The sequence below is a fragment of the Corvus brachyrhynchos genome, unplaced genomic scaffold, assembly GCF_000691975.1.
Source record: "Corvus brachyrhynchos isolate BGI_N302 unplaced genomic scaffold, ASM69197v1 scaffold202, whole genome shotgun sequence".
Classification (NCBI taxonomy): domain Eukaryota; kingdom Metazoa; phylum Chordata; class Aves; order Passeriformes; family Corvidae; genus Corvus; species Corvus brachyrhynchos.
The window spans coordinates 6980104-7002515 of NW_008238132.1; the positions used below are offsets into that span (position 1 = coordinate 6980104).

General features: G+C 42.7%; 2 protein-coding genes across 19 annotated transcripts in view; one reads left to right on the forward strand and one right to left on the reverse strand.

Annotated features, from left to right (window-relative positions):
- PHF11 (PHD finger protein 11) overlaps positions 1-13046 on the forward strand; it is a 25545-nt gene extending 12499 nt beyond the window's left edge. For 11 of the 13 annotated variants that reach the window (XM_017733626.1, XM_017733627.1, XM_017733629.1 and 8 more), the window contains 5 exons: positions 3552-3610; positions 5119-5185; positions 6978-7100; positions 8340-8411; positions 12197-13046. In XM_017733626.1, the coding sequence (XP_017589115.1) occupies positions 3552-3610; positions 5119-5185; positions 6978-7100; positions 8340-8411; positions 12197-12336 (461 nt within the window). In that variant the 3' untranslated portion in view covers positions 12337-13046. The other 2 variants (XM_017733624.1, XM_017733623.1) reach the window with 2 other exon arrangements.
- LOC103615159 (RCC1 and BTB domain-containing protein 2) overlaps positions 1-22412 on the reverse strand; it is a 468828-nt gene that overhangs the window by 430796 nt on the left and 15620 nt on the right. The window lies entirely within an intron of this gene.

Consider the following 22412-nt stretch of genomic DNA (forward strand, 5'->3'; position numbering starts at 1 on the left):
CGCGGCAGGGCAGCCTCAGCGGTATCTTGGCTGCACTGGAGAGGGGGAGCTGGGGGGGTGTGCGTTTCCATGGATGGAACAAGCCCATCGGCTCCAGGATGGCCGTGGCCCGGCCTGGCCTGGCCTGAGCAGGGCCTGGGCTGGGCCTGCTGGCCCCTGCACGGGGCCCACAGCCACCTGTCCCAGCACTGTAAATGAGACAGGGGCTCTGCCCCGGGGTTTGTCTATTCTTAAGTGTGGATCACAGAGGTGGTCACAATTTTAAGTGGCTTAAAGAATTGTCCATATTCAAACTGGCCACTGATAGGTTCTGTCAGGTCACAGAGGAAGCTGTAAGCACCTCTTTGCAAGAACATCACTTCCGGGACTATGCTTGCTAACCCATGACATTGCGCTAGATTAGCAAGGAGAGGGCTGTTACAGGAGAGGTCACCTTGGGATTTATCTGTAGTTAGGCAGACATTCACATTTGCATTTTCTGTATTCACTGCAGTAGTTTTTAAAATAGAGCCTTTCATTCTGAAGGATCCCAAAGAGCTTTTTAAGTGTAACAAAAAGGTTTACAACCCCTGTTTAAAGATTGCTTCCTGGGCTACAGAAATGCAGCTTCATTTTGCAGTCCTGGTCCTTGCTGATTCAGAGGTATTTGGGAATCTCACTGAATTAACCAACCAAAGCTGGACTTTGTTAGCCTAATGCATACAACTCTGCTCACAGTGAAGTGGGTCCTAGACTGGCCTTCACTTTCAAGTTAAGCTCAACTGAATTGTGAGCACGTGTGCTGACAGTGGTGTGCTCCCACTGAAGTCTAGCAAATTTTGGTTAATCTTCGTGACAGAGTCTTGCTCCACTGTGGTGACACTTAAGGGGTGGGTTAGGTGATTATTGTTAAGCTTTTAGTCATGAGGGCTGGAGCGTCTTAGGCAGACATACGGTCTAATATCTGATACTGCTATGGTTCACTAACCACACTAACATGCATCTTCCTAGTTTACTTAGTAGCTTTGCATTTTACTTGTCCATAATTCTGAGTCCTGACCTTCCTTCTCTTTTCACAATTAATTTGATTTCTGTGGTCTAATGGTTGTCAGTGTCTGTTGGGTGTGCCCAGGGTCCCAGGTGGTCTCCTGTGCAAGTACTGGACAGGGCCAGGATTACTTTGTTTCCAGTACAAGATGATGTTAAGGCATTAGGTCCAGCCTACTAGACCACCTTGTTCATAAGGAGGGCTTAAATCTTAAGAGGTTTAATCACAGAATGGTTTGGATTGGAAGGGACTTTGAAGATGATCCAGTTCCAGCCTCCTTGCCCTGGGCAGGGACACCTTCCACGAGACCAGGTTCTCAAAGCCCCATCTGACCTGGCTTTGAACATTTCCAGAGATGGGGCATCCATAACATCTCTGGACAAACTGTTCTAGAGCGTCACCACTGTCACAGTAAAGAATTTCTTCCTAATATCTAACCTAAGCCTGCTGTCTTTCAGTCTGAAGCCATCTCCCTTTGCTCTGTCACTACGTGCTTTCTGGCTTTCTTGTAGCCCCCTTTAGATACTGGATGGTTTTTGTGTCTTCAAATGCTGCATATAAAATATTCCCTGAGAAGAGAGTTTTCTGCTAGAGGAGTTCTTTCAGAGGCACTTAATTTAGAGACCTTCTGTTTATGAGGGGTAAATGGATTCTGCTGGCAGTGGCTACCCTGCCTCCAGAATGAGCTTCTCTCACCTCCTGAGAGTAGCTGTACCCTGGGAAGTGGGGAGCAACTGGGAGAGTTGGGTAAAAGACGCTTAGTTCCCCAAGCCAAATGTCTCGTTTCTTGGCAGCTTTTGGACGCACACATGGCACTCGGAATAGCCAGGGGTATCAGCTGGCAAGGAGGCTGAGGTGGCGGGTGCTCTGTCTGCCCCACTCCTGGGCTGCCTGGGCAGGCAGGGGACACCGCAGGTGGCTGCGGCTCCGCACAGGGCAGGGACACAGACAGGCTGGGATGGAAGTGCTGTGGCTACATAGTAGTTTGGCTTCCAGGATCCAACTCCGATTAAGTGATACAGTTGTTCCCCCAGGGCAGGTTGAGCCAGTGCTGGGTTGTGTTGGGAGCAGGAGCTGCCTCTTCAGGCCTGTTTTCCCCAGGAGTTTGGAGAAAATGGGGTCAAGGAAGATCCCCTTGTTCTTGGTTCAATATTCTGGTTGTACAATACTCTTGTGCTGAAATGTCAGGGCTCTGCTGCGTGATTGAGAGGGGGATAAGGTGCCTTAGAGGCCAAGAACTCTCCTTGTAGCTCTGCAGCAAGGATGGGAGAGCAGCTTGGATTTGGAAACATGCTCCAACCTCTGTTTAACTGGAAAAGTTGGATGTGGACAGAGTAAAGGCTGACAAACGCAGGAGAGCAGCCAACACTGCAGGGCAGGAGTTGGGCTGCTCTTCAGACTGTGTTCATCTTGTATAAGGCATCCTTACAGCAAATATCAGGGAGAGCTCAGAAAATCCCATCATGTGTCAAAAATATCATGCTGGACAGCAGGGAACACTTTCTACCTACAGCAGTGGCTCCCAGACTGCCCCAAATTAGTTCTTACGGGTTTATTTTGGATGAAGTGAGAGAGACTGATTTCTTTTCAGGACGTGAAAAATGCAAATGTATGGCAGCAGTGTCCAAAGCGCAAACTTGTTTCCACAGCCTCCTTGTACAACAGTGGCTCCTCATTCCTCTTAATAGGATGATTTCTAACAGGAAAGGCCTTAGTAAGTGCTGACCAAAGGTTCTGGAATTAAACAGGGAAGGGGTGGTATAACCCCACTGTACTTTAAACATTCAGGTTTTGGTGGGTGGTTGAACTCTTCTCTGCTTTCCTCTAGTCCTGCCATGTCCTCCTTCCCAGAGCTGTCCTTCTCTGCCGGTGATGCTGTAGCTGTTTCCAAAAGCTGCTGGTTATGATGTTGGCAAGAGTGTGGCGCATGTTGATGGAAAGGACCCAGTGAAAGCAGATAATTTTTCAGAGGTCTCGTACCACATCACAAAAAACACTTTGTAGCATAAATAATAATAAACTGACAAGTCAAATGGCTTCTGGAGGTTTTCTGGGAGGGTCCTTATATTGATGAAAAACCTAATGCCATTTGTATGTCTTTGAGACACCTAAAATAATTCTTTACGCAGTCTTAGTTTCGAGGGTGTATTAAGATAAGTGAGAATTGTTCGGAAAAGAAGCCAAACAGTTTTTACTGCCTGGAGGTAGTACTGCTGCCAGGAGGAATAAGTTCACTCTACCACAATTAAAAATCTACTGAGTTTAAAAGGTTAAGAGATATCCTAATGCTATAGTGATTTGCACTTTTTCCTAATGGTTGGTTCATGCTTGTAATTTTCTTAAATGGAAATAACATGAATTCTGCTGAAATGTCAGGTGTTTGGGGAAGCTGAAACATACTCGTGCCTTTCCACCCAAAGTGCCTCACTTTTATAGCTTTTTGGGAAAAGAAGGAATTTGAATGTTGTGTGATGGTCAGTCTGAGGTTGTCACTTTTGTTATTTTGTTGTTTCTTGATTCCTAGATAAAGCTAATAAGAAAAGAAGACGTACATTGACATCTCCCACCATCACAGAAGAAATGGTAATTCTGAATTTCAGTAGTTCTAAAACTGGGGACCCACACCTGCTACAGCAAAGGACTTATTTATGAAAGTATTCTGAAATTGTTCAGAAAGGGCCTTCCTCACAGAAGCAGTTTACTTGTCCTCTACAGCTGCCTTGTTTGGATCTTGCCATTCAGTCGAATCAAGCCTGTCTGCAGTTGGAGCTGCTGCAGGCAGAGCAAGCGCTGCCCTCGCGTAACGCGGCACAAATGCAGTAGGAACCTCCAAACCAGGCTGGCTCGATGGCTGTGATCTTGACACAAACAGAAAGAGTTTCCCTTTGGGGCTCCTTTTCTTTGGAAGTATTATACCACCAGGTTTGCTTAGGGCTTGACATGGCTTCCGCAAAAAACTGCTGTTGATGAATCCCCTGGCTTTTTAAACTTCACTTCTTTGTTTGTGAGCCTGTGCTCATGCTAAGTGTGGCAGACTTTCATTGCAGATCAGGCAGTTGTTGGCTCTGCTGGTGAAGGTGGCCTTCCCAAGGGTTTGGAGCTATCAGATAAACATCCTGGTGGTTGCAGGGGCAGTTGTTTTACAGGCTGTTGTTAGAAAACCTGTAAATACGGATTATTTCAAATTTTGAGATGATTCTTTTGGGTCTACAGAAGCATGCATGGGAATTCCCTTTGACATTTGGAGGGTTTGGGATTTCTCCTTTCTAGAAGAATTGGCAGTCAGCTTTCCTTGGGGGAAAAAAATCTGCCTTTCCCAGGTTTTGAGATTAAAGGGAAGTCATGTGAGTGCATGTGAATGATCTTTGCAGGTTTTATGTAGCACTGTCATAAGGGAAGGGTATTTGTTTCCCAGAATTTCTCAGCTGTGACTACAAGTATAGTCCTGGTATTGTAACTGAGATTCATTTGAGCAGTTACCCACAGAATTGTTCTGTTTCTGCTGCTCTCCCATGGCAGCAATCTGAGAAATCAATACGTACAGTATAAATAAAAGGCTGAGGGGCTCCAGGATTTATCACTGTGGTATAAACTGTTTACCATTGTGTAAGCAATGCATTTTCACAGTGGTGGAGTTCTGTGACAGCTTCACAATTGTTTGTAGTGCTATGGTATGACACGAAGAAGAGGGAATGGCTGCATCCTGTCCAAAATAAAACAAAAATACCCCCCCCCCCTTTACTCCCAGATCCTTTCTAGTATTACATCAGGTCTAGGGAATTAAACATCATTTGCCCTGGAAGTTCCCAGTAGGCATTTGTTAACTTCTCTGCTGTTTGCAAATGCAGTGATTAAGGATGGTGGTGTCCCAGGTGTTCGGCTTTTCTTAAAGTGTTTTTGCATTGACGCAGTTTTTGCTTCCATTTTCAAAATGCAATATCTGGAAAGGACTATTGTTAGCCATGCAGAGAAGCTGTATTCACAGAAATGTGGACTGCTTTTTATCTTTCTGCTAAGACAGAAGTGTGATAATGAGAATGGCAGTAAATGTCAGCATGATGTAAAAATACATTGTTTTGATTTTCTTACAGAGTACAGAAGAGACAGCAGAAGAAAACCATTTACGAATACTAAAAAGAAAAAACAACAGGCATAAAGGTGAGACACACTTTGATACCAGAAGGGTTAATTCAGTTTTTACTGTGCCTGTGAAACTTTCAGCGGAGAAACAAGGCATGCAAGCACTGCTTCTCCCACAAGGACAGTGGGAAGATAAGAAGATGATGTCTGGCTCAAGAATGCAGTAATAGATGGAACAAAGGACTGATGGGGTGGGATTTATAGTAATAGATATGTAATAGGCATGTAGGGAGCATATATAAATAACACACTTAATGCAGAGTCATGTGTCCACGTAAGGTTAGGAATATCCCCTGCTGGACCTCGGGCCTGAATAAAGGATGCCCTCTTTAACACTACTTCAGTGTTAAGGAGCCTTATTCTGATGTTTTGGACATTTGGTAACAACTTTATGGAGCACCTAGGAGGTACTGTGATCAGTTATATAAAGTGCAGAGCGTAGAGATGGCTGGTAGCAAATGCTGTGCTGCAAATGTATCTTCATGATTCTCCTGAGGCGAGTGGCTCTCCAAGCTCTGGTGCGGCAGCAGAAGTCTGATTTGCAGGATGTGCAGGCTTTAATAACTGCAGCAAACAAATGCCTGTGGTTTGTCTGAGTGAGACTTCCTGTGTGATGTCAGATGGGAATGGCCCCACTCTGGCTGGCTGCTGCATTCAGCTGTCTCCTGCAGACAGGGGTGCCTCTGCCTGATGCCTCTCCTCCATATCAGTACTGTTAAATCTAAAATGGGAAGCCTGGAAGGGGTTAACAGAGGAGGTGCTCTGAGGAGGTGCCAGCACATCTTACCTTTGGAAGCCTGGGTGTACATAGGGTGCTTAACACAATATAGTGTTTTACTGCATAAATATGGTATTACAACACTGAGATGGATCACAGGACCTATCCTTCAGTGCTGCAGTTTTTGTGTTACCCTGAAGCTCATGCTGCAATTGCTTGTTGGGATTCTGATGGCACTTGGAATTTTGGAATGTGCTAGTGGTGTTTATTCACCCTGCTATGGATATGCTTAGTGTATGGGCATGATACTGCAGGTGGCTGCCCAGTGCTTTTTTCTGAATTTCACTAGCACTGTAAAGAACAGAAAACCTGTAAAGAATCCTGAAATAGTCGTAGAGGGTCTCGTGTAAGTGAGATGGCATTTCTTTCCTCACAAATGTCTCCAGTAAAATGTAACATCGTTTTTAATGGAAACTGGCAGACTTCCGTGAGCTGTCCAATAGGTCTTTGCTTTTGAACAGCCCATTGCATTGATCTTACTAAAAGTTGTCACTTACCTGCTGCTCTGAGATAAAGGGTTATTTCCCTATCAATCCAAATCTGGAAAAGTAGGTATATAAAATGGGCTGTAATAAAAAAGTTGAGTTGCCTGGATCACTAGGAGTAAAAGTAGCCTCAATTTTTACCAAATCTAATACTGATTCATTTATTGCACTGTTTTTAGTGCTTTAGCCAGCTCAGTCCGTGGTGTGGTCCTAAGGATTGGTGGAAAGGCAAACAAGACCAATCACTAGGGGGTATCATGAGGCTTTAGGAATGGCACATTTAGAGTTGTAGAGCTGTTTGCTTTTGATGAACAAAGCCAAATCTAGAGCTTAGGGAATTATACACCCAGAACAGTGCTTATGTTTGCCTGGCTACTTTTTTGTTCCCACTGAAAAGGGCTGTGTGGGTGGCTGGAAGAGCCAGAGATTTGCAAAAGTATTTGTAACTGGAGGAAGGGCTTTGGCCAAAGTTTTAGTTTCTGAAGAGAGGGAGCAAAGCCCACTTTACACATCACTTCTGAATGAGAATGCTTTTGTGTTTTAACAGTTCGAATAGACTTTGTTAGGAAGTGCAAACAAGCTGGGCTTCTGGATGACATATTTGAAGAAATGCTGGACACACTTCACCTGGCTCAGGAAAAACTGATGGATGACAACACTTCAGAAACAGGTACACTTCTGGGGGACCCATGGCAGGGACTCTGCTGTCAGAGCAGAGGTGCAGATCTGAATGCCAGGCACTTGGCCCTGGGCCACCTTCCCAAGGAAGCCGCGGTGCTAAATAACTCGGTCCTGTCTTATTTCTGCAGCTGTGCAGGGGGTTGAGAATGACCTTCCCTTTTCAATGACCACTTAAAATGAAAGTTCCAAGGAACTTCTTTCTCAAAATTATGTAAGAGCTGCCAACTTAGCATCTCTAGTGAGACCTTCTGACTTGAACTTTTGAAGCCACGTTTTACCCGTTGGCATAAGCTTAGGGAGGTTCAGTCCAGTCTTTTCTCCCAGGCACTGGAGAAACAGAGAGGTCCTGAAGAGAACCAGGTTTTACTTAGGTCATAAGTCTGTGTTGCTCTTGCAGCTTCACAGAGGGACCAGCTGTCTGTTAATATCAGCACTCTCTTCTGAGTGAAAATCCCTAAGTATGTACATTTTAAGGCTTTGGATGATTTGTTACAACTCTACTGTCAGCTGTTAGTGTCTGGGGTTTCTATGAGTTTATCAGCTTGTATGAATACTTTGTTTTTAAAGAATTCCAGTCTGTTGTTGCTGTGTCCACAACACAGTTAAAGAAAATTTTGAACCTTGCTCTCCAATTGTCCTCCCAGTTTTACAAAGTTAGGAGTAATACCTTTGCATAAAGAATGCTTTTTTATGCAAAGTAACTGAAGTACATGCATGGAAAGTGAAATGTCCCAGCTAGGTAAGTCTTCCTTCATGAGCAGCTTGTGTGTTAATGGTCAGTTGAACTCTGAGCGTTTTGTATTTTGCTTCAGCAGAAGCCTCAGGTATGAAACTGAGGTGGCATTCTTGGATGTTTCTTAACATCAAACAGGGATAGCTCAGTCCCACACGTGATCTGTCAGGAGGAGTTGGTACAGTCAGCCCTGCCATCACAGTCCTGGCACACTGCAGTGGAATATGACTTAAGTATATTGCTCTTCTGTAAATGGACTGTTCATGTGGTGCAGACCCAAAAAGGGAATAATTTTCTGTATGAAACAAAAAAAGAAAGTAGAATTGACAACTTGATCCTTCTTTCTCAATATAGATTATGTGATAAGGAAGACATGTTAAAACCTCAAGCAGTCAGTACGATGGAAAATAAGTAATTACTGTTTTGTGGTACTTCTAATGTAGGCTCTGCAAACCTTTACGCAGTAGTATTACCTCAAATTATCTCTTTCTCCAGAGTATGAAGAGACAGTGATGGCACTGTTTGACTGTGGACTGTTTGAAAATATACTGTCAAATATTCATTCAGGTATGTGCAGAAAAGCTGTCAGAAGAGCAGTTGGTCTGGGATTTGGCACTGAAGTTATTCTAATGAGAATTTTGATAGAGCAATCACTTAAAATGAAAATTCCAATGATCTTTTTTCTCAATGTTATATAAACAGTTGAATAAAAGCCATGGCTACCTGAATCTTTAGAAATACAGTATGTCAGATTTGGCTGGCTGACCTGAAGGAGGGAGAAACTCAAAGTTCCACAGATTTAAAAGGCCAAAGGGTCTCCACCCCAGGGGAACTCCCCTCTCCTGCAGCTTATTTGGGTTCCTTCTCCCTTCCTTCAGCAGCCTGCCAGCATTACAGCTCTACTGCTGACTGACAAGTGCTGGTCAGAGTAATGCTTTCCAGTGAAACACAGCAGCCAAAGGCCAGCAGAACTCACCTGGACTGGGGGGCAATTGTGGTTTGAAAAACAAGATGAGAGTGCTCAGAGTGAAATGCAAACAAAGGCAGGAACAGTTGCTTGGGAGCACTGGTGTGGAAGGAAACTCTGGGCTTGGACTCTCAGCTGTTTGAAGCAACAAGGCTGAAGCTGTTTTTCAGACAGGGCAAGTCTCATGCTTCCCATTTCCCTCTCCCAACAGTTGTTCTAACTTTTGCTTTAATTTATTCCAGTGAAAAGGGATTAGCTAATGTTGAAGTTCAGTATGTGAAGATGATGTTTGCTGTTTCCCCTTCACTTGACTCAAAAAGCCAGGCTCCTCCCTTCAGTCTCCTGTTCTTGCATTTAAATTCCTTTTTCAGCAGTTGGGACGGTCCAGTGTTGCAGTTGTCTGACACAAGGTTCCACCAGTGCCTCATCTGAGGACATTAAAACATCTCTGCTCAGAATTCCTCAGTGACACAACCTTGGATCACACTTGTTTCTTTCACTGCTGCATCAATTGTTTCATCCTCTTCTCAGCTTACAGGAAAATCTCTTGATATTAGCACCTCTGTTCACACAACCGTGTGATTCTCATGGGTACAAGTTGTTCCTTCTCCAAATCTGCACAACTCAAGCAGCTCAATTCTTCCTGTACCACACAATCTTCTTTTCTGAGGCCTTTTAATTTCAAGGTCAATAATGAGGTTGGTTCCAAAACTGATCCAAGAGGAGCTTTTAAAATAAACCAGTGAGAAAGGAATGAAAACCATGTTAATTACAAGTGAAACTGGAGAGAGGGAAGCAAATCACCACCTGCTTTTTTTTTTTCTTTTTTTGGTTATTGTTGCTGTTGTTGTAATCTCTTGTAAGCTCTAGCTAGCAAGTCTCTGTGGTGATGTACTAAGTCAAGGACTACATAAAGTAGGACTGGTATAAACACTGTGTCTCAAGCTGATGGTTTTGGGTTGTCTGCCATGCTTTAACTTCAATTGTTTGCATTTTATCTTTTGCTACTTGGATCATCATGCAAAACCCGTTCCAAAGCCTTAGGTGCCAGCACAGCAAGGCTGCTCTGAACTGTAACTGTTGAAAGGGCTTTTTAAAATCCCTTTTATATGCAGGGATCCACAGTCCTTTTGCAGTGTGCACCTTTACTGCAAGCCTGACTGCATGTAAAACCTTCCACAGGGGATATGCTGTAGCCTCAGCAGCAGTTTCCAGGTTGGAGGTTCTTGTCCTCTCCTCCAAGAAAAACCAACTTCTTTTAGTTTTGCTTTCAGTTCTGTTGTGCATCCCGCTTGGGCAGGATGCCACCATCAGCTTCCCTCTCCTCTGTGCTGGTCAGCAGTCTGGCCAGGAGCTTTTGAGCTCCTTGACAGCATTTTTTTCCAGGGGGTTCGTAGCAGCAAATTCTGCAATTCAGACAAAGGTTGTGGAGACAAAGGCCATGATACTTAATTTTAAAAACTTGTGCAGTTCCTTCACTGAGAGCCCTGTAGCACTTGGGGCAGTCATTCCAGGTCTACATCCCTCAGGCCATTCCTGATTTTACAGAAATACATTTTCTTTCCTGTCAGGTCATTTCCTGTATGAGGTGGAAGGTTCCAAATCTGTTCTCTGCCTTCCTGTGGAAGCGCTTCTGTAGGCCACTCATTCCCATCACTGACATCTTTCTCTGGACTACTTCTATTTCTGCCACATCCTTTTGGCAGGAGAAACTGAGCTGTGTGTCTGAGCTGCGTGTGTTCCATCTGTAGTGCTCCCAAATGCTGAATCATTACAGGATCACAGAGTGTTCTAAGTTGGAAGGGACCCACAAGGATCACCGAGGCCAATTCTTAAGTGACCCATATGGGGATTGAACCCGTAACCTTGGCATTGTTAGCACCCTGCTCTAATCAGCTGGGATGTTTTGTTTATTTCTGATAATAATAATGCTCTCTGAGAGGGTTTTGTTCCCTGGTTCCACTTGTGTATGTCCAACTTCTTCAAATCTATGGCACCTGGCTGCAGCAGGAAGGGGCATCTGCTTCTTTTCAGTCAGAGCTAGGCTGGGGCACCAGGTCCCTCTTCAGTGAATGCTACCAGAATTTCCCAGTGGCTGCTCTGGCTGCCCATTTTCAACACCCACACCCAACTCTGGGTAATGTATTTAAAAATGTGTGCATGTCCATCATCTTTCACATCCACCCACAGACAGCAGCTGCTGTGCTTTCTGACTACACAGGAAGAAGGAGCAGGGAAGCAAAGGGCCAAAGTGCTTTGCTTTCTTTTTTTTCTTTCAAATCAGTTAAGGCTCTCTCATTCCGAGTGGCATAGGGTAAACATCTGGAGAGAATTTCTCCACTCTACTCATTGCAACTTTGGAGACATCCTTCAACATTTTCTTCCCCAAAAGAGGAAAAATACGTTCAGTTTGTACAAAATGTCTTTTCCTTCTTATTAGAATCCAAACGCTCAACATTCTCACACACTGAGAAAGTCGTTTGTTGTTCACAGCCAGCCTTGCTGCTCAGAGGTCACCCACACCTCTGTGTGTCCTGTTAACTGAACAAAGCAGGTGCTTCATTTAAAACTTGCAATTAACACTGTAAGGTTGTGGTAATGCTTCTGAATACTGGCAAGGTTCCTTACTGAGTTCTCACGGACTTCACTAATCTTTAGGGAAATGGAAGCAGCAGAGGGAAGCAGAAGTGCAGTCAAGCAGGGCTTTGCAAATAAGGTAAACAACTTGGTTAATCCCATCAGGATACTGTCAATAATGATTTTGCCAGAAGCAGAAGAATAAATGCTATTGAACTGTGTTTTTGAGAATCGAGCTGTTGAATGCAGTTGTCCAAATCATCTCTTTCTAGGTTTGATTTTGTTGTTGGCTAAAATCCATTAGGCTTGTAAATTTGCTTTAGGAGTGCAATTTAGAGATGGTATCTTTAAAGATTTAAAATAAGCCATTGTTGGAGGAGTTCTCACACAAATGGGTTCTGAAAACAGAACTGTTAAAGCTCATATCCCAGTTAACATGGGGTTAGTAACTAAACTAATTTTTACATATGCTGAGGTGTTTTAAATTTAATCTCAAAAGCTCTGTTACAGATTTCAGCATAGGGATGGCAGTGACTCCTGCTCTGTGCTTTCTCTGACACACCAGCCAGGCTCTCTCAGCAGACACAGAGTCCAGCTCTGTGAAGACACCAGCTGTGCAGGGTGGTGGGTTACCGACATTGCTGCAGAAAGGCAGAGGTTTTAGTGTAGGTTAAACCAAGCACTCGGAGCCTCTCCATGTTCAATGTTAACAAATATGCAACAGATTCTATATTAGTAACAGTTTTGTATACTAATAAAATTTTTTATCCCTTAATAACAAAAGCTTTTTATCCCTTTTTCATAATAGGAACAGAAGAAAAAATCCAGGAACTTCTGGAAAACAGGAAAAGACTGGATCACAAGATTGAGCTGCTGCAGGACTTAAAAGCAGTCATTGCTCCTACTCCAGAGAACACGGCCAGTACATCCAGTACGATGTCTGAATAACCCCTGTCTGTGATGGTCGCAATAGTTAGGATTTTCTAATGATTAAAACCATAGAGCAGAATTGGGTCAGTGTCCAATTCCCCAGCCCCAAGACAAGGCCTGAATGAGTGCAAGAATGGGGTGTTACACCCATTTGTATACCTCACTATTGCAATCAAGTTCTTCAAGTTTTCAAATCTTCAGATTTTACAATGGAATATAAATGAGTGTTATAAACTAAATTTAGCTTTTGCAAAAACTCAACAGAGCCAAGGAGTGTTCAGCTGCCGCAGAACACTTGCTAAAGTCACTTTAACTGTGGGAACCCTCTCCTGGCTGGGCAATAAATAGCTGCCTCCCTGTCCATGTCTGGGCAGCGATGTTTGAAGGAGCATAGTGCTGTTTTGGCTTTCCCAAAGATAAATGAGCAGAACTTGCACTCAGAGAAGCCTTCTGGATTCTAAACAAGAGATCCGTTAAAAAAGCCAAATTATTCTTTATTGACTGGTCAGTGTGTAGCTGTTTCTGCCGTAATGGCAGTGGTAAAGCACTGTATACTCAGAACATGTACAGTGTCAAATGGAGCAAAACCATGGACTGGCTCTTCCCTTCTCCATTAAGAAAGGATTCAGCATTCATGTGTTTTGTCTATGGAATATTGTTTGAATACAAAAAAGGTTTGTTTAGCCACAAAAGATTTAAGTTAACAAAATTAAACATTTTTTGAAAGAGCTGTGTGTGGAGTTGTGCTCCCTGTCCCCACTGCTGCACAGGACAGGGCCAAGGAGGGTGAACACTGTCAGGCCATGCTTTACCCAGTCCTTGCCTCAGGGGCAAGCAGAGCACTGGCAAACAGCACTTGGTGTTACATGTGCGCCTCCTGTCACAACAGCTGTGCTCTCTCCATGACCACTTAGAATTCCTGACTTGAGCTTGTTCTGTAGGAAGGTGGGGATCAATAAGCACAGAATAACAGCATTCAAAACAAGCTCTTAAACTATTAGGTGCGCCTCATACAACAAAATAATATAATTTTAATTGTTTCCACAGTTTGTCTGCTGCCCCTCTGGGCCTAGTCACACCACCCATTTACTGCCCAAGCCCATGACCTGAGTGCCAGTCAGAGCTAGTCTGCCTAAAACAAACCCCACCTAAAACAAAAATGCATTAACAAGGAGCTCTCTTATTAATAAGAATAGGAAGATGTCCATACATACTTTCTGAAGGGTTAGCTTGACTTACAGATGACTTAGTGTAAAAAAAAAATCAGATCCATAAAGAATCACTGAGGTCTAAAATTGGTGCCTACAAAGAAATTCGCTCATTTCTGAAATCAAGATCACAGGTATTGTCAGGCACAGTGAAATCAGCAAGATTCATTGTCTAGGGTGACTTGGGTTTTGGCTTTATTTTTTGTTTGTTTGTGTTTTCCCTTTGTTGTTTTGATGAGGTTTTTTAAATGAAGCAACAGAGATACTGTATGTAACACAAAAATGCTTGCAATGCTCTTCAAAATCCAAGGTTTGCTAACGAAGAGGTACAAAAAAGTGAATTTTATTACATGTAGTTTAAATTTAGACAATAATTAAAAGCAAAACCCCACCCAGCTTTCCCTTCCCCTGCAGAGGGAACCAATGTGATCTGAAGTCACTGAAGAGGGAATTATTTCCATTAAGCATTATAAATATTGCTTGAACAGATTACACAAAGTACACATTACAGCTTATATTAAAATATACCCAAATATAGAGATTTACTTCAAATTAGTTTTCCTAGTAACTCCTTTCTTCAAAGTCACTTGCGTAGGCTTTGAGGATACATTATTTTTGCACACTTGAAGCACTGGATACACTTGGTTAATTACACACAGCAAATGGCCAATTCATTCACAGTCATGCAAATGCAGGAAGAGAGAACAGCACCATTTGCTCCTCTATAATCCCAGGGACTTAATGATTTAAGTGACATCATTCAGTGGCTCAGGTCAGATTATTTTCCAACCCCAAACAGTAAATTGGAAATATGAGCAGGCAGTTCTAGAACTGAGATTCCTAGGCTGGAAAGGCAAGTCCAGAACACCAGCCGGAATCCTTTGCACACTGCAGCATTTCCTCTCTGCCTGAAATCTTGAGCTGGTTCCACCATCTGGGTTTGCTAAATGCAAGTGAGTATTTTGCCTGATGTTTTTACAACAGTTCACTCTGAGCACTGGAAACATTTGTTTTCACTGTGGCATTTCAGGGCCTCTGGTGCACGTAACACTTGCCTTGACCCACACAGTTCTGTTGTGGCTGCAAAAAGAACCCTACAAACATCGTGACTTACGGCCTCATTTTTTCAGTTCTTAAAGGCTCCACATTTACTGGCTTTAGCAATGAATTCCTTTAGCAGGGGACCATCCATTTGCCAAAATGCTGTAGTTTGTGTCACTTCTGTCAAATGATTGACACAAAACTTAAAGCAGAATTCCTCTAAGTCCTAAAGAGGGGGGGAAAAAAAAAAAGTTACTATCTTTGCTTTCAATCACAGAAAATTTCATTGAGGCACAAACGCCTGTTTGTGTTTTATTTTTGCAGCAAATTAGACAAACACACCCAGTGGCTCTCAGTGTTTCCTCCCCAACAGTAACTATGTAAATGCAACAGAAAATAATAATTCTACCCACATATTTCACTATGTAAATGCAGTTACAAGGGGAAGTACTAAGCTTTCCTTCTCATTATATAGCAGCAGTCACAAAAATCAGCTGTTCTGAGCAATATATATTTTAAGTTCTCTCACTTGAAGAGTTTCATCTGTGTTCACTGACAGCTTTGAAACTCCCAATATAAATAGGAGATCTTGGGGTAATGATGTATAAACCAAGACTGTGGATAAAGAAAATTCAGCGCTCTTGTTCCATAATATAAACTCAAATCTATTTGTAAGGTTGCTTGAGTTTCTTCCTGCGTACAGAAGGGCCCAGCTAGAGCCCTGAAGTTCCATGTCCCCAGGCTCAGTGCACGTGTATCCTGACTGGACAGTTTGTACAGCAAAGATTAGGCAGGTGTTTCTGTGCATTAGAAACAGACTCGTGTTACAAAGTACTTCACAGGTCTCCCAAATGTGATTCAAAAGCAGTACTGGAGCACAGTGCAGCACAGCAATTCTTGCAGAAAGTGAGCTCTGGATATTTGAGTTTACTTGGAAGTGCCTTCCATGTAATAATCAGAAAAGCCTCACAACCATCATTGCACCTGGGTGATGTCAGGCAGAGGATCTCTTAAAGAACACAAGGCACAGTTCTTGTCAGTGTAAGGTTCCCCACAGAACACTTCCCACTCAGATTATTTCCAGCTCCTCCTTTGAGGAGGAAATCTACTCTGTGGTGCAGATCTAAGCTGCTGTAAGGGGGATGCCGCAGCCCTGACAAAAGGGCAACTCCCCACACTGTTCTCATTTCTTTATTAGATGTTTGTAGGAGACTCTGTATGTGAGAACACACCCTTCCTTGGCTGCTCAGCAGACTGGGCACTGCAGGAAGACAACAAATTTGCAGAACTCTCTAAGCCCCATGAGGTACAAAAGACTGAATAATATTCATGTTTTCTCTAAAGGTCAATACGGAAAGCTAGAGCAACTGTGTGTGCCAGTGAGAGTTCTTGACACAACAATAATATAAAAATATATCCTGGCCTAAAACCAGGCATTCTGAAGCTGCAGATCTTGACTTGTGTGGCATCTGTGCAACAAAAAAAGACAAGCTCATTAGAACTGAACACTGATGTTTGTGGGTTTTTTTAAATAACAGAATTAACTAGCATTTTAAAGAAAATTACATCATACATTTTACAATATTTTGCACTGCTTTATTAAAAAATTCATATTCCAAGTCAATGCAACAGAAGCATACAATAAACAGAATTGTAGTATTAGTAAGTAACTCTGGAAAACCTAAAGTTCTGTATAAAAAGAAAGGCTGGGTTTCATTTGCAGATGGATGCATTCCCAGCAAACTGTACTTATTATAGACTTAGGTGAATAAAGGCACGAGGTACAGCCAAGGATTATTTTAAAAGCTACAATGAGAAGCCAACCCTGACCTAATTTTAGCCACTTCAGTCAGTCACCAAAAGAAACTGCAGGAGTTTCACATCATGGAGGTATATTAAATTAGTGAATTCTTTTAACTGTTGTCTTCCAGGCACACACCCCCCTGAATGAACTACATCAGCCAAGCAATTCCAAGCCCCCAGCCAGCATTACAGCATGTAAACCCAACAACTTCTTAAAGCCCAACCCCTCAGCATCACCCATTCTCTCCTGGAAGCAGCTTTGAAGCATATGGTTCTAACTTCACTTAGCTAGTGAGGTGCAGGTAAGGCAGAGTAACTGCATTTCTTACAACCCTTACAAGCATAATCAATCACACACAGAAAACCCATCCTGCAAACCATCTTTGGAGGCTAAAATGTGGGAATCTTCCTATTTTTGATGAACTTCTATCAAAGACATCACTATTCACAGTAGATCAGACATTAACACAGCCTTTGGGTGAGATGTATCAAACAAACAACACATTTCAAGGCTCTGAAATAAGTTAGGGCAACCTGCATGCCAGCTGCTGGAAATTAAGTACAAGAAAAAGCAATGAATTGATTTACTGAGTACCAGAAAACTGCTTTATAAGCAGAAGAAGCAAGTTCAAAACCAACCAATTGCAAAGTTGCCAACACAATGCACAGATACCACAAACAGCCAAAGCGAGCCTGGGAATACCTCCCGATTAGTTCCCTAAGCACCACGTTAGTGATCTAGTAGTGAAGTCAGACATTCCACAGTAAGGAGGTTTCGCTCCCTTTTCACACACTGTTCCTCTGTCTTCAACATTTATAAGGCCCATGAAGCAGTTCTTATCCTGACACTTTCATTATCATTCTGTGAAAACTGGAAGTGTATTTGTACCTAACAAAATAAAAAAGCCAAAAAAAACCCACCCCACCAACAAAAACAAATCCCAAATGCACTCAATCCCCAACCTACCACCATGTCATCACACAACAAACAGCCTTACAAATAAGTAACTTAAGGCTTAAAAAGACTGCTTTTCATTATATTACTTTTCTTTTCTTTGTATTTGAACCCTCCCCTTGTTTCAGAGTTAGTGTTTCATCCTCAGAACTATCTGCATACTAGTTCACCTTCCCAGTACTGGGTTACAGGGAAAAACAAAAATAAAAAAAGGAGATACACCTCATGGCAAATACAGTTTTTGTATGTCCAACATTCTCAAATTCTGAAAGTGGCAAATAGTACTTAAATGAAAGTAAGAGAGAGCTTATATGAAAATGTAACCAGCTGCTTTTCTCCACAGTTTAAGTCAGGAAGCAGCCACCCATTTAAGAGATCGAACTTCAGAAGTTTACCTCTGCATCATATCTGACAGCAGCAGAGAGCAATGAAAATGCATTTTCCACAGTAATTCCTCTCTTGATAATGTGCTGACACAGTTTTTTCAGTCTGTTTTCACAGTATGAAGTAGCCAAATCCAAAAGCCCTGCAATTAAAACACCATCATATCAGTCAGGTGTAAAATGATCTCTGTTCTTTCAACATCAGCTTCTGCTCCTGCAAAACTCTATCTCTATAATGTGCTTTTTCCAAGTAGGTTACTATTCAGAAAATGCAGATTACAGGTGACCAAAGGCCTTTTATTACCTCATGCTACACTCCTATTAATCTCTGTAAATATGAAAGCTGTCCTACTGACTTCTATACCTAGAGGCAGGCACCACAACATGAGTAAAAAACTATTATCAAGATATGGGCTTGAATTACAGCTTGCTGTAATTGCTCTGCTGTCCAAGTCCTCCCCATTAGATCTATAGAGATTCTTTGATATTATGCTAAACAGTAATTGACTCAATTTAGTAAAATACACAAGCATTTTCACCCAGAGAAACAGTTTCTCTCCCAGCCTTGACAAAACTCCTCTCAGTTTATTTCTACACATGCACCATTTTTGCTGTAGTTAAGTTTGCTACAACAGCATTTTAAAAACAGCTTAATTAATCACCAGTAAAATGCATTATAGGCTAGACTAGAAGTCATATTTAGTCACTTATTCTACATGCCCTGTCCCAGTTTTTCTGGATGCTGCTTTCTGACACAATTGGACCATCAGCAGTACCTATTGCATCTTCAGGCGGAAGGTCAACGCTGTCCGTGTACAAGTACTCGAGAAAGGCACGATACACAGGGTATGAAAACTGGTCTATTTCTATCACCTCCTTCATATCCTCGTTCCAGTATGACTGGAACATCGTTCTGAAGTGTTCACACCTAGGAGACAGAGACATCATCTGGAACACTATTGCACACACACGAGTGTTACATTCCAGTCCCCCTGAAATACATACTTGGGGCACTCTGCAATACTCACAAATATTTTACCATGCCCCATCAGGGCCAGCAGTCCACATTTTGGTTCCCTAACACTGTAGACTTTGTTATGCATTAAGATTAAATTCTTACTTTGTCCATGCTACAGAAACATCTGTGTATATATTGCAATCAGACCAACTTAACATAATTTATTATCCTGGGAACAACGAACAGGCTCAGTGAATAATGAATGTGGACCACCCCTTTTACAATCACTTCATTTAAAGCTATTATGGATAAATGGATGCTACCTACTACAAGTTTAGGGGTTCCTCCTCCCTCCTTACTTTTTTTGCCCCTTTGATGATATACTAAGGGGTTGTTCTGTACAAACAAGAACTGTGAAACACAACCACTACCTGATTTTCAGAACAGCTTTGTGGACATGGATGTACTTTCCATCCACACGGAACTTCAGGTCTGAGGTTTCCGGGCTGTCAAACTCTTTCTTCAGAGACTCTGCTACTGTTAAAAAGTCTTCATGCTCTACAGAAACAATTTCAAAACAAACAAACAAAACAAGATATTAAAAGCATCTTAAATGGAACACATACATCATTAACTAAAGCTAGCAGCTCAAACAAGAGCATGTCAAGGAAAACATCTGTGTCAGGGCTCCATTGGCTTAAGCAGCAAAATGGGAAGAATTAATTAATCCAACAGCATTTCCTGCTGGGAAGGGCTGCTCCACAACAGTTACAGGCAGCAGTGGTCAACAGTTCCCATTCCATCCCAGTAGTAGCACAGCACCATGAAAAGTACCTGGAGAACTCCATCTCCATGTGGGCACTACCCATGAGATTCCCAGCCTCCAGGCAGCTCAGTGCTCATGCTGGCTCAGCTCTGCCCCCTGACCTGCACAGTGCTGCTAATGGGAGTCTGCAACACCCCTGAACTCACAGGGAATGTGGGCTGCAGCACTCCAGCCACACTGACACGGTGTGGGCTGGGCCTAAAAAGAAAACAGGTCACTACTTGGTCACCTTTCTGTGCTGGCAGACTGGATACAGCCTGCAGGCTGATGAAGTCTTCGCCAGGGCTCATTAACATGAACTATCACTGACAACAATTACTCAGTTTAGGAGTCGGTTATAACACCACAAAATCCAGCAGCAGTGCTGTCGAAGAAGAAAGACAGCAGACACTGTGCTCTTAGTACACCCAAAGACACAAAACCTCAGCAACTTTGGAAGTGGACTAAAACAGAGATAGCACAGCTCCCTCTACTAAGGCCTATGGCACTGGTCCCACAGAGGTCCCACTCTGAGTCTCAAGAAATCATACAAGAGTTGCAGCACAAGTTGTCTAAGGCTTCTGGTAAAGCAAGGCCTATAAAGTTTTAGAAAACCTAATTTAACCCATTATTTTGATGAATCTTAAAAGTGTTTCAAAGCACGTGGCTTCTAAGAAGTGAAACACAGAAAAGAAAAATAAGTGGATTTCCACTAAATGGGATGTAATCTGTCTCCTGTGTCCCACAGGACTGTATATTGTTCATCCATATACAATCAACAAACCACTCTTCACCATTAGGGACGCTAAATTATTTCACATTTTAAAAGGAATACTGCTGGAACAAACTACTCAGAACTGACGAGTCACACTTGTGCCACAGATCTTGCACTCCTCTGACTTACCCGAATCACCCACAGAAGCTGCATCTCCTCTGGGCTAGCTAAACCATGCTCCAATCCCTCTCCACTTGCTCATGTGATCTTTTTTTGCTAGGTCATGAGCTTAGCTTAAGCTATGTAGATCGACTTTCACTCCAGATACTTTCAGTCCTGCACAAAGGCTGCAGATTTGTACTTCACCACAGCCAATCCTGACTCGCTGATTCATTTTTTGGCAGAGCCATCATAACTGTAAGTAGGACAATAACCTTTACACAGAGTTAGCTCTCCCTAAGAATACAAAACAACATCAAAAAAACCACATTAAAACAAAAAAGGGAGGGTTTTACTCCTCTACGATTAAAACGTGAGAAAGGAAAACATGCATATGGAAAATGGAGGTTTAAAAATGCCCACAGAATTAATTCTTTTGATTTAAATATTCAGTAAGATTGCCAGAGTAAGTGGGGAAGAATCCCCAAAGGCTAAGAGGCATTAAAGTGCAGGTATAGAGTTCAGACACCTGGCTATACTCAGTCTGGAAATACCTCATAAAAACCTGGAACTTGAAACCAGGAAGACATGTCATTAAACAGCCCACACTATTAGCAAAAGGCAACAGACTGGCCAACCATGAGACCTCCACAAGAGGTGGAGGCAAGAGAGAGTAAGACCAGCACATATTGCAGAGGATTAGAGAACGGAGAAAGTGATGAATGGGATAAAAGCAGACTCAGATTTACTCAGGAGCAGACCGCTCCACGCTAATCCTCTCTCTTTAGTAACTCTACTCAGTTTTCCCCTACAGGTGAGATGGTGTTATCTGGACCTCTACAAATGTGGTAACATGCTAAATGAGAAGTTAACACAGAGGAGCTGGGTTAGGACAAGCCAAATGCAACAGTAAAGTCTGAGAGGCTTTACTGGAGAAAGGTTACTTAGGATGTCATCCATCACTCCCCAAAAACAATTCCATACAGGGATCAACAAAATTAGGGTCTGTTGTCAATACGAAAATAGATTAGATGTCCTAAGAGATCTTGAGAACTGAGGCAACAGATGTAAGATGAAGCATCCTTTTTTTTTTTGAACATGAAAACACCTTCATGTTTCCCAGGAAGTGCAAGCTAAGTGCTTTATATCCTATTTGGGGTCAAATAAGAATTAGCAGCATGTGGATTGAAGAAAATAAAGAAAAAAGGTTTGAGCTTATTTGTTGGACACAGAGACTGCATCCCACAGGGTAATCCAAGGCAGTATAAGAAGAGAGTTCCAACAGAAAAAGCAATTACGTAAGAGTCTTGTTTTACAGGGATTATTATTTACAAGCCTGTCTGTCTTTGACAAAAGTCAAAATAAACAGACTTGAGACAAATCATCTCACAAAATGAAAACTTGGAATTCTGTTACTTTCAAAACATGAAACATAGGGGAGAGATTTGTTCCTTCATAGTCATATTAGAAGGGCTGATACTAATGAGGGGAAGCTAGAGATGACACTTAAAATCCAAAGTTGTTAGATACCAAGAAAACAAGCCTCAGGAGCAGTCTTCCAAGCAGGAATAGTTTTAAGAGGAAAAAAAACCCCAAAGTTTTGTTAAATGACTCAGGATTCCTTCCTGGACCTGAGCTGGAGTTGAAACAACACAAATGTAAGAAATACAAAATATTCATCGTGCAATGTTAAAACAGTGTTTGTTTTGGATGTACACTGGCCAACAACCTTGTTAACCCTATCCTGGATCCTCAGCTGCTGAAATAGACTGTTTTCTTCAGAAGCAAAAAACAACTAGCTGCTGACCCTCCCTGGAACAGAGGCCTGCCAGGGAAGCAATATCCTGTGCTAATCACTACCAATGGACACACGGATTGCGGGAGCTGGAGCTCACCTACGGAGAGCAGGCGCCACATGACGGCGGGGGTGGCGAAGCAGGCGAACACATCGTCAGTGCAGGCAAAGTGGGTGAGGTGGGGGAAGGTCACGGACTGGCCCCGGCACTGGCCCCACATGTACACCTGGCCACTCTGCGTCTTGGCAGCCGCCGCGGGGGCGCGGGGGCC